This window comes from Oncorhynchus masou, unplaced genomic scaffold (genome assembly GCF_036934945.1).
Source record: "Oncorhynchus masou masou isolate Uvic2021 unplaced genomic scaffold, UVic_Omas_1.1 unplaced_scaffold_551, whole genome shotgun sequence".
Taxonomy (NCBI): domain Eukaryota; kingdom Metazoa; phylum Chordata; class Actinopteri; order Salmoniformes; family Salmonidae; genus Oncorhynchus; species Oncorhynchus masou.
The window spans coordinates 358,960-370,144 of record NW_027011926.1 but is presented as its reverse complement, the minus strand read 5'-3'; the positions used below and the strand labels follow the sequence as shown (position 1 = coordinate 370,144).

General features: G+C 44.2%; 1 protein-coding gene across 2 annotated transcripts in view; it reads left to right on the top strand.

Annotated features, from left to right (window-relative positions):
* Window positions 1–10,221: 10,221 nt before the first annotated feature.
* Window positions 10,222–11,185, top strand: part of LOC135536055 (heat shock 70 kDa protein 14-like) — a 29,900-nt gene continuing 28,936 nt past the window's right edge. The window contains exons 1-2 of one of the 2 annotated variants that reach the window (XM_064962449.1): window positions 10,222–10,327; window positions 10,608–10,688. In XM_064962449.1, coding sequence (XP_064818521.1) covers window positions 10,271–10,327; window positions 10,608–10,688 — 138 coding nt within the window. In that variant the 5' untranslated portion in view covers window positions 10,222–10,270. The remainder of the gene's footprint in view (window positions 10,328–10,607; window positions 10,689–11,185) is intronic. The other variant, XM_064962450.1, reaches the window with a different exon arrangement.

The following is an 11,185-nucleotide window of genomic DNA, read 5'->3' as shown; positions in this document are numbered from 1 at the left end:
CTGCAGCCTTGCGAGGGTTAACACGTTTAAATGTTTTACTCACCTCGGCTGCAGTGAAGGAGAGACCGCATGTTTCCGTTGCAGGCCGTGTCAGTGGCACTGTATTGTCCTCAAAGCGGGCAAAAAAGTGATTTAGTCTGCCTGGGAGCAAGACATCCTGGTCCATGACTGAGCTGGATTTATTCCTGTAGTCCGTGATTGACTGTAGACCCTGCCACATACCTCTTGTGTCTGAGCCGTTGAATTGAGATTCTACTTTGTCTCTGTACTGACGCTTAGCTTGTTTGATAGCCTTACGGAGGGAATAGCTGCACTGTTTGTATTCGGTCATGTTACCAGTCACCTTGCTCTGATTAAAAGCAGTGGTTCACGCTTTCAGTTTCACGCGAATGCTGCCATCAATCCACGGTTTCTGGTTAGGGAATGTTTTAATTGTTGCTATGGGAACGACATCTTCAACGCACGTTCTAATGAACTCGCACACCGAATCAGCGTATTCGTCAATGTTGTTGCCTGACGCAATACGAAACACTGTGTAGTAGGTACAGTAGTGTTGTAATAGGGACAGTAGTGCTGTAGTAGGTACAGTAGTGCTGTAGTAGCTACTCACTGTGTAGTAGTAGGTACAGTAGAGTTGTAGTAGGTACAGTAGTGTAGTAGCTACTCACTGTAGTAGGGACAGTAGTGTTGTAGTGGCTACTCACTATGTAGTAGGTACAGTAGTGTTGTAGTAGCTACTCTGTGTAGTAGGGACAGTAGTGTTGTAGTAGGTACAGTAGTGTTGGAGTAGGAACAGTAGTGTTGGAGTAGCTACTCACTGTGTAGTAGGTACAGTAGTGTTGGAGTAGGTACAGTAGTGTTGGAGTAGGTACAGTAGTGTTGGAGTAGGTACTCACTGTGTAGTAGGTACAGTAGTGGTGTAGTAGCTACTCACTGTGTAGTAGGTACAGACAGTAGTGTTGTAGTAGGTACAGTAGTGTTGTAGTAGTTACTCACTGTGTAGTAGGTACAGTAGTGTTGTAGTAGGTACAGTAGTGTTGTAATAGGGACAGTAGTGCTGTAGTAGGTACAGTAGTGTTGGAGTAGCTACTCACTGTGTAGTAGGTACAGTAATGTTGTAGGCACAGTAGTGTTGTAGTAGGTACAGTAGTGTTGTAGTAAGTACAGTAGTGTTGGAGTCGGAACAGTAGTGTTGGAGTCGGAACAGTAGTGTTGGAGTCGGAACAGTAGTGTTGGAGTAGGAACAGTAGTGTTGGAGTAGCTACTCACTGTGTAGTAGGGACAGTAGTGTTGTAGTAGCTACTCACTATGTAGTAGGTACAGTAGTGTTGTAGTAGGTACAGTAGTGTTGTAGTAGTTACTCACTGTGTAGTAGGTACAGTAGTGTTGTAGTAGGTACAGTAGTGTTGTAGTAGGGACAGTAGTGTTGTAGTAGCTACTCACTATGTAGTAGGTACAGTAGTGTTGTAGTAGGGACAGTAGTGTTGTAGTAGCTACTCACTATGTAGTAGGTACAGTAGTGTTGTAGTAGGTACAGTAGTGTTGTAGTAGCTACTCACTATGTAGTAGGTACAGTAGTGTTGTAGTCATTACTCACTGTGTAGTAGGTACAGTAGTGTTGTAGTAGGTACAGTAATGTTGTAGTAGCTACTCACTGTGTAGTAGGTACAGTAGTGTTGTAGTAGCTACTCACTGTAGTAGGTACAGTAGTGTTGGAGTAGGTACAGTAGTGTTGTAGTAGGTACAGTAGTGTTGTAGTAGCTACTCACTGTGTAGTGGGTACAGTAGTGTTGTAGTAGGTACAGTAGTGTTGGAGTAGGTACAGTAGTGTTGGAGTAGGTACAGTAGTGTTGGAGTAGGTACAGTAGTGTTGGAGTAGGTACTCACTGTGTAGTAGGTACAGTAGTGTTGTAGTAGGTACAGTAGTGTTGTAGTAGCTACTCACTGTGTAGTAGGTACAGTAGTGTTGTAATAGGGACAGTAGTGCTGTAGTAGGTACAGTAGTGCTGTAGTAGCTACTCACTGTGTAGTAGGTACAGTAGTGTTGTAGTAGGTACAGTAGTGTTGTAGTAGGTACAGTAGTGTTGTAGTAGGTACAGTAGTGTTGTAGTAGGTACTCACTGTGTAGTAGGTACAGTAGTGTTGTAGTAGGTACAGTTGTGTTGGAGTAGCTACTCACTGTGTAGTAGGTACTCACTGTGTAGTAGGTACAGTAGTGTTGTAGTAGCTACTCACTGTGTAGTAGGTACAGTAGTGTTGTAGTAGGTACAGTAGTGTTGGAGTAGGTACAGTAGTGTTGGAGTAACTACTCACTGTGTAGTAGGAACAGTAGTGTTGTAGTAGGTACAGTAGTGTTGGAGTAGGTACAGTAGTGTTGGAGTAGGTACAGTAGTGTTGGAGTAGGTACAGTAGTGTTGGAGTAGGTACAGTAGAGTTGTAGTGGGTACAGTAGTGTTGGAGTAGCTACTCACTGTGTAGTAGGTACAGTAGTGTTGTAGTAGGTACAGTAGTGTTGGAGTAGGTACAGTAGTGTTGGAGTAGCTACTCACTGTGTAGTAGATACAGTAGTGTTGTAGTAGGTACAGTAGTGTTGTAGTAGCTACTCACTGTGTAGTAGGTACAGTAGAGTTGTAGTGGGTACAGTAGACTTGTAGTAGGTACAGTAGTGTTGGATTAGGTACAGTAGTGTTGGAGTAAGTACTCACCGTAGTAGGTACAGTAGTGTTGTAGTAGGTACAGTAGTGTTGTAGTAGGTACAGTAGTGTTGTAGTAGGTACAGTAGTGTTGTAGTAGCTACTCAATGTGTAGTGGGTGCAGTAGAGTTGTAGTAGGTACAGTAGTGTTGGAGTAGGTACAGTAGTGTTGGAGTAGGTACAGTAGTGTTGGAGTAGGTACTCACTGTGTAGTAGGTACAGTAGTGTTGTAGTAGCTACTCACTGTGTAGTAGGTACAGTAGTGTTGTAGTAGGTACAGTAGTGTTGTAGTAGCTACTCACTGTGTAGTAGGTACTCACTGTGTAGTAGGTACAGTAGTGTTGTAGTAGGTACAGTTGTGTTGTAGTAGGTACAGTAGTGTTGTAGTAGGTACAGTAGTGTTGGAGTAGCTACTCACTGTAGTAGGTACAGTAGTGTTGGAGTAGGTACAGTAGTGTTGGAGTAGGTACTCACTGTGTAGTAGGTACATTAGTGTTGTAGTAGGTACAGTAGTGTTGGAGTAGCTACTCACTGTGTAGTAGGTACTCACTGTGTAGTAGGTACAGTAGTGTTGGAGTAGGTACAGTAGTGTTGTAGTAGGTACAGTAGTGTTGGAGTAGGTACAGTAGTGTTGGAGTAGCTACTCACTGTGTAGTAGGTACAGTAGTGTTGTAGTAGGTACAGTAGAGTTGTAGTAGGTACAGTAGTGTTGTAGTAGGTACTCACTGTGTAGTAGGTACAGTAGTGTTGTAGTAGCTACTCACTGTGTAGTAGGTACAGTAGTGTTGTAGTAGGTACAGTAGTGTTGTAGTGGGTACAGTAGTGTTGTAGTAGGTACAGTAGTGTTGTAGTAGCTACTCACTGTGTAATAGGGACAGTAGTGTTGTAGTAGGTACAGTAGTGTTGTAGTAGGTACTCACTGTGTAGTAGGTACAGTAGTGTTGTAGTAGGTACTCACTGTGTAGTAGGTACAGTAGAGTTGTAGTGTTGTAGTAGGTACAGTAGTGTTGTAGTAGGTACAGTAGTGTTGTAGTAGGTACAGTATTGTTGTAGTGGGTACAGTAGTGTTGTAGTGGGTACAGTAGTGTTGTAGTAGATACAGTAGTGTTGTAGTAGATACAGTAGTGTTGTAGTAGATACAGTAGTGTTGTAGTAGATACAGTAGTGTTGTAGTAGGTACAGTAGTGTTGTAGTAGATACAGTAGTGTTGTAGTAGGTACAGTAGTGTTGTAGTAGGTACAGTAGTGTTGTAGTGGGTACAGTAGTGTTGTAGTGGGTACAGTAGTGTTGTAGTAGATACAGTAGTGTTGTAGTGGGTACAGTAGTGTTGTAGTAGATACAGTAGTGTTGTAGTAGATACAGTAGTGTTGTAGTAGATACAGTAGTGTTGTAGTAGATACAGTAGTGTTGTAGTAGATACAGTAGTGTTGTAGTAGGTACAGTAGTGTTGTAGTAGGTACAGTAGTGTTGTAGTGGGTACAGTAGTGTTGTAGTGGGTACAGTAGTGTTGTAGTAGATACAGTAGTGTTGTAGTAGATACAGTAGTGTTGTAGTGGGTACAGTAGTGTTGTAGTGGGTACAGTAGTGTTGTAGTGGGTACAGTAGTGTTGTAGTAGATACAGTAGTGTTGTAGTGGGTACAGTAGTGTTGTAGTGGGTACAGTAGTGTTGTAGTAGGTACAGTAGTGTTGTAGTAGGTACAGTAGTGCTGTAGTAGGTACAGTAGTGTTGTAGTAGGTACAGTAGTGTTGTAGTGGGTACAGTAGTGTTGTAGTAGGTACAGTAGTGTTGTAGTAGGTACAGTAGAGTTGTAGTAGGTACAGTAGTGTTGTAGTAGGTACAGTAGTGTTGTAGTGGGTACAGTAGTGTTGTAGTAGGTACAGTAGTGTTGTAGTAGGTACAGTAGTGCTGTAGTAGCTACTCACTGTGTAGTAGGTACAGTAGTGTTGTAGTAGGTACAGTAGTGTTGTAGTAGGTACAGTAGTGTTGTAGTAGGTACAGTAGTGTTGTAGTAGGTACAGTAGTGTTGTAGTAGCTACTCACTGTGTAGTAGGTACAGTAGTGTTGTAGTAGGTACAGTAGTGTTGGAGTAGGTACAGTAGTGTTGTAGTGGGTACAGTAGTGTTGTAGTGGGTACAGTAGTGTTGTAGTAGCTACTCACTGTGTAGTAGGTACAGTAGTGTTGTAGTAGGTACAGTAGTGTTGGAGTAGGTACAGTAGTGTTGTAGTGGGTACAGTAGTGTTGTAGTGGGTACAGTAGTGTTGTAGTAGCTACTCACTGTGTAGTAGGTACAGTAGTGTTGTAGTAGATACAGTAGTGTTGTAGTGGGTACAGTAGTGTTGTAGTAGCTACTCACTGTGTAGTAGGTACAGTAGTGTTGTAGTAGGTACTCACTGTGTAGTAGGTACAGTAGTGTTGTAGTAGCTACTCACTGTGTAGTAGGTACAGTAGTGTTGTAGTGGGTACAGTAGTGTTGTAGTGGGTACAGTAGTGTTGTAGTGGGTACAGTAGTGTTGTAGTAGATACAGTAGTGTAGTAGCTACTCACTGTGTAGTAGGTACAGTAGTGTTGTAGTAGGTACAGTAGTGTTGTAGTAGGTACAGTAGTGTTGTAGTAGCTACTCACTGTGTAGTAGGTACAGTAGTGTTGTAGTAGGTACAGTAGGATTGTAGTAGCTACTCACTCTGAGCCCCACTGGGTCCTGTGTAGTAGAGAGAGAGTAGTTGGACACCTTGGGCCCGTCACAATCTGGTCTCTCATAGAAGATCAGCTGGCCACTCCCATCCTGCTGGACAAATACAACTTCAGTCCAAAGCATGTGTGTGTGTTTACGTGTGTGTGGGTGGGGGGGTGGTGTTTGTGTGTGTGTGCGGGGTATTTGTGTGTGTGGGGTGTGTGTTTACGTGTGTGTGTGTGGGGGGGGGGGGTGTTTATGTGTGTGTGTGTGTGTGTGTGCGCGGGGTGTTTATGTGTGTGTGGGGGGATGTTTGTGTGTGCGGGGTGTTTATGTGTGTGTGTGCGGGGTGTTTACATGTGTGTGTGGGGGGGGGGGGGTTGTGTGGGGTGGGTTTGTGTGTGTGGGGTGGGGTGTGTGTGGGGTGGGGTGTGTGTGGGTTAGGGGGTGTGTGTGTGTGTGTGGGGTGTGTGTGTGTGCTGTGTTGAGTGTGTGTGGTGTGTGTGGTTTTGTGTGGCGTGTGTTGTGGTGTGGTGTTGTGTGCTGTGTTGAGTGTGTGTGGTGTGGTGTGTGGTGTGCTGTGTTGAGTGTGTGTGGTGTGCGTGGGTGGTGTGTGTGTGGTGTGGTTTGGTATGGTGTGTGTGGTGTGGTGTGCTGTGTTGAGTGTGTGTGGTGTGCTGTGTTGAGTGTGTGTGGTGTGTGCTGTGTTGAGTGTGTGTGGTGTGGTTTGGTGTGTGTGTGGTGTGGTGTGCTGTGTTGAGTGTGCGTGTGTGGTGTGGTGTGTGTGTGTGTGTGTACCATCAGGTTACGTAGTTTAAGCCGTCCGGTGCTGCAGTTGAAGAACGTGTCCTGCTGGCGGATTACTGTTCCCTCCGATTGGCTAAGCTGGCTGGCTCTCTCCGCCAATCGTGTCGCATTGCTCACCCTCGCCTTGATCTCCACGTTAGACGGCATCTCTGATCTGTACTTAGGGTTGTGTGAGGGTTGTGTGGGGGTTGTGTGAGGGTCAGAGTGGTAGATGTTTATATCATATCCATTAAATCAATACATTGAACGTGAGCTTCTCAATGCTGGACAGTGCACACCTCCCTCCTCAGAATCAAAACACAGACAGTGTACATTCAAGGCATCCCAATATGCATCTGAAAAATACCATATTAACTATACTAACCTCTACAGTGGTTCTGGCTAACCTCTACTGTGGTTCTGGCTAACCTCTACTGTGGTTCTGGCTAACCCATACGCTGGTTCTGGCTAACCCCTACGCTGGTTCTGGCTAACCCCTACGGTGGTTCTGGCTTGGTTCTGGCTAACCCCTACGCTGGTTCTGGCTTGGTTCTGGCTAACCCCTAAGGTGGTTCTGGCTAACCCCTACGGTGGTTCTGGCTAACCCCTACACTGGTTCTGGCTTGGTTCTGGCTAACCCCTACGGTGGTTCTGGCTAACCCCTACGGTGGTTCTGGCTAACCCCTACGGTGGTTCTGGCTTGGTTCTGGCTAACCCCTACGCTGGTTCTGGCTTGTTTCCTCCAGTCCACCGCTCATACTCTAGGATTGACCTGTTTCCTCCAGTCCACCGCTCATACTCTAGGATTGACCTGTTTCCTCCAGTCCACCGCTCATACTCTAGGATTGACTTGTTTCCTCCAGTCCACCGCTCATACTCTAGGGTTGACTCTGTACCGTAACACCCCGTATATAGCCTCCACATTGTCTCTGTACCGGTACCCCCTGTATATAGCCTCCACATTGTCTCTGTACCGGTACCCCCTGTATATAGCCTCCACATTGACGCTGTACCGTAATACCCTGTATATAGCCTCCACATTGACTCTGTACCGGTACCCCCTGTATATAGCCTCCACATTGTCTCTGTACCGGTACCCCCTGTATATAGCCTCCACATGGACTCTGTACCGGTACCCCCTGTATATAGCCTCCACATTGTCTCTATACCGGTACCCCCTGTATATAGCCTCCACATGGACTCTGTACCGGTACCCCATGTATATAGCCTCCACATGGACTCTGTACCGGTACCACCTGTATATAGCCTCCATATTGACTGTACCGGTACCCCCTGTATATAGCCTCCATATTGACTGTACCGGTACCCCCTGTATATAGCCTCCATATTGACTGTACCGGTACCCCCTGTATATAGCCTCCACATTGACTCTGTACCGGTACCCCCTGTATATAGTCTCCACATTGACTCTGTACCGGTACCCCCTGTATATAGCCTCCACATTGACTCTGTACCGGTACCCCCTGTATATAGCCTCCACATGGACTCTGTACCGGTACCCCCTGTATATAGCCTCCACATTGACTCTGTACCGGTACCTCCTGTATATAGCCTCCACATTGACTCTGTACCGGTACCTCCTGTATATAGCCTCCACATTGACTCTGTACCGGTACCCCCTGTATATATGATTTTTTTTTATTTTTAAGTGGGAGAACTTGCACAATTGGTGGCCGACTAAATACTTTTTTGCCCCACTGTATATTGTTGTTCAGTGTCCATAACCTGGAGTGGATGAAATACACGCAATCTAATCAGGGCCGGTCTATGCCGTTCTGCCGACCTAGGAGGGACTAAACTGGCAACAAAATGTGCTCACTGCAAAACTATAATAGTCCCAGGAACCAAATGACATGACAGAAAATACATATTTTCCAGATGTTAAAGTTTAGGCTCTGAATAAAAGGTGAAGACATAATTTACAGGACATTGAAAAGGACTCTTTTCCGGATGTTGAAATCAGGCTAATTTTCAGTTCTGAATGTCTATAAATGACATTTTCAAAATTTGTTTGTGCCAAATCAGGGATTATCCAGACCGCGCCAAATCTGAACCAAACAGACATCTATGATTGGTTCAGATTTTTGTCCAGACTGGAGCAAAAACCAATGTCTGTGGATCTTAAAGCAGGTCCAGACTACACCAAAAAAAGACATCAAAAAGACATTGGAGTATGTCCATGCTTACTGAGGTGTAGCCTTACATGTCATTTTATAAATGCATATCTGTTGTAAGCCTACCGCCTGTAAAACACCAGCAACAAAAATAGAGGTCTGGACAGGACCAAAAAACCCCCGAGCTGACAAGGTACAAATCTGTCGTTCTGCCCCTGAACACCAACTGTTCCTAGGTCGTCATTGAAAATAAGAATTTGTTCTTAAACTGACTTGCCTAGTTAAATAAAGGTAAAATTTAAAAAAAAGCCATTTTATGAATGCCCATCCATGTGGTAGGCCACCATTTGTAAAACAGGGACGAATCAACATGGCTATTTATGCTCTGAATATCAACTACCCAACTTTATCAGGAGCTATCTTGAGCCTATTTAGCGTTTCTTCTCCAATAATAGGAGCGCGGCAGCGTTACGTCTCCAACAATACTCTGGAGAGGAGCGCTGGGAGTGGACATTACTTATCACAAAGCGGTATCAACGCTCACCTAAAAAGCCAATATGTCACTGGTTGAACGAAACTGTCACTGGTTTTGGGCATTTGGAGGTGCGTCTTGGTCAGTTAAGCTCAGAAAATGCTGCGGTGAATACAATGAATGGTGAACTTCTCGATGTAGCACAAAACACACCTAACGTGAAGGAAAGTAGTGTAACCTGCTGGTATGTACTGTAGCTAGATAGCCTAACATTGCACCACTCGGTAGATAAACTCTTTCAGCTGAATAATATTTCCATCAAAAAAGGCTCGCTAGCAACACGATGTTTGAATACACTATAAAAAAGTACATGAAGTTGTACTTGTTCTAAACGTTTATACCATATGTACATTTCCCCCACCAGGGAACACATACCTGGAAACTCCCGCTGCTGACTTGAAGGTACTGCAGCCAGGCTAGAGCAATACATGACAGAGCAGTCGATACTCACACTATGGATATGGAAAAAATAACTAAAACTAATGAAAGGGTTTAGGTGAAATACACAAGACAATATTAATACCCACTATGCCTATGAATTTGTTAGTGATTACATTACTCCAGCCTCACATCATGGGGAGGACACTGTGTTATTTTTTCCACTGCTGATTGTCGCTTTGAGGTGCAATGTCGCCCCCTACTGTGCTGGAGTGTGTGGCCGATCACGGTTTACATTAACTCGACATTGATATAGAAGAAATACAAATATACACCTTCATTCTCCTACCTTACTCTGCACTACTTGTAAACCAACCCCTTGAATCACACTGTGCTCTATATTTGGACTTTTATTTTACAAGCTTTCAATCCTCACTCTATATTTGACAGTTTAGTGTGACTTTTTTTGTTTGTTTTGCCTCCCCTGTTTTTACCAGCAAAGGGCATATGGGAAACGGGAGCGAGAGGAAAAAGAAATAACTTTTTCGTTTTAAGGTTGTTTAAGCATCCAGTCAACAACATCAACCTCAGCACCTCGCTGGAAAGAGAACAAGGTATTTTACTGTTTCAATAGTGGTCTTGTTTCAGAAATATTTCTAATTCTTTTGAACGTGTACTGAACGGATGTTTGTGTTGTAATTGATTTTTTTATTATTTATTTTTATTAACAACAAATCAATACATAAAGCACATGAGGGAACACAAGCATACATAGATTACAAACTATGGACAATTGAGCTAGGGGCGGGGCTAGGGGGTACAATATCACATTACAATTACACAAGGACCTTAACTGACTTGCCGAGTTCAATAAAATAAAAACAGCAGCAACTCTCCGGTACCTGCTGCAAACTACTACAGCTGACGCTAGACCTCTTCTGATTGGTTTCAGTAAACATCTCCGATTGGCTGAATATTGAGTCAGTTCCTGCAACGTTTTTACTCTGATTGGTTTAAAGTCAAATGAACTTTAACCTTCGTGGTTCAGCTTCGTAGTGATTTTTCAACAAGCATGGCGGCTATAGGAGTACATTTCGGCTACACATGTGCCTGTGTAGCTATTTTTAAGGTATTGTTTCTGCCTGTAGTAACGTTTTTGGTGGTGGGATTAGTCTCTGTTTTCAGTTATGAAGCGATATATTTAGGAGGTCCGGAAAGATCCGGTTAGACATGTTTGACAATGAGTTAGTTACCGGTAACGCTAGACAATGTTAGCATGGAGTGAATGAGTTGGCTACCGGTGTTAGCCATCTAGTAAACTAACGCTAAAATAATTTGCTTGGCTTTAGAGATGATTGTTTATCGGTCAAGCCAGGGTGGGAGGATTTTGACAGTATTGTGTTTTTCAGGATGGCCGAGCGGAGGTGGTCGCCAATGACGCCGGAGACCGAGTCACTCCTGCCGTGGTGGCTTACCGAGACACGGAACAGGTATCACACAACTCTAACCTACGGTTTTAGTTACCTCAACTATTACATCTGCTAAATATTTGTATGGGACCAATACAATTTGGTCGGGATAAACAAAATAAACATTCGCGGAGGCGGTTTTGTCAGTCATCGAAGGAAGGAGTCTTCTGTAGGTTTTTGTTGCTCGGGTCTGAACATTAACAATGCGTCTCTTGCGGTAAGGGTTTTGCAATTACAAGGACCTTGTCTTTCATATCAGCGATAAATAATTCAGGTTAAGCTAATACACACCATGATAAGGTTAGTGCTCTCACACGGACATATCTCCATGTTAGTGCGTGTTTCCAGAAAACAGATGGAAGACTACAGACCTGTGCTAAATAACTATCGAGCATGCGCAGAACACCTGTGAAATCCCTCAGTCTTTTGCCAGGGTGCAGGTTTCAGGTGTTCACAGCGAAGGCGGTAGTCACTCTGAACGCTGTTCACAGCGAAGGCGGTAGTCACTCTGAACGCTG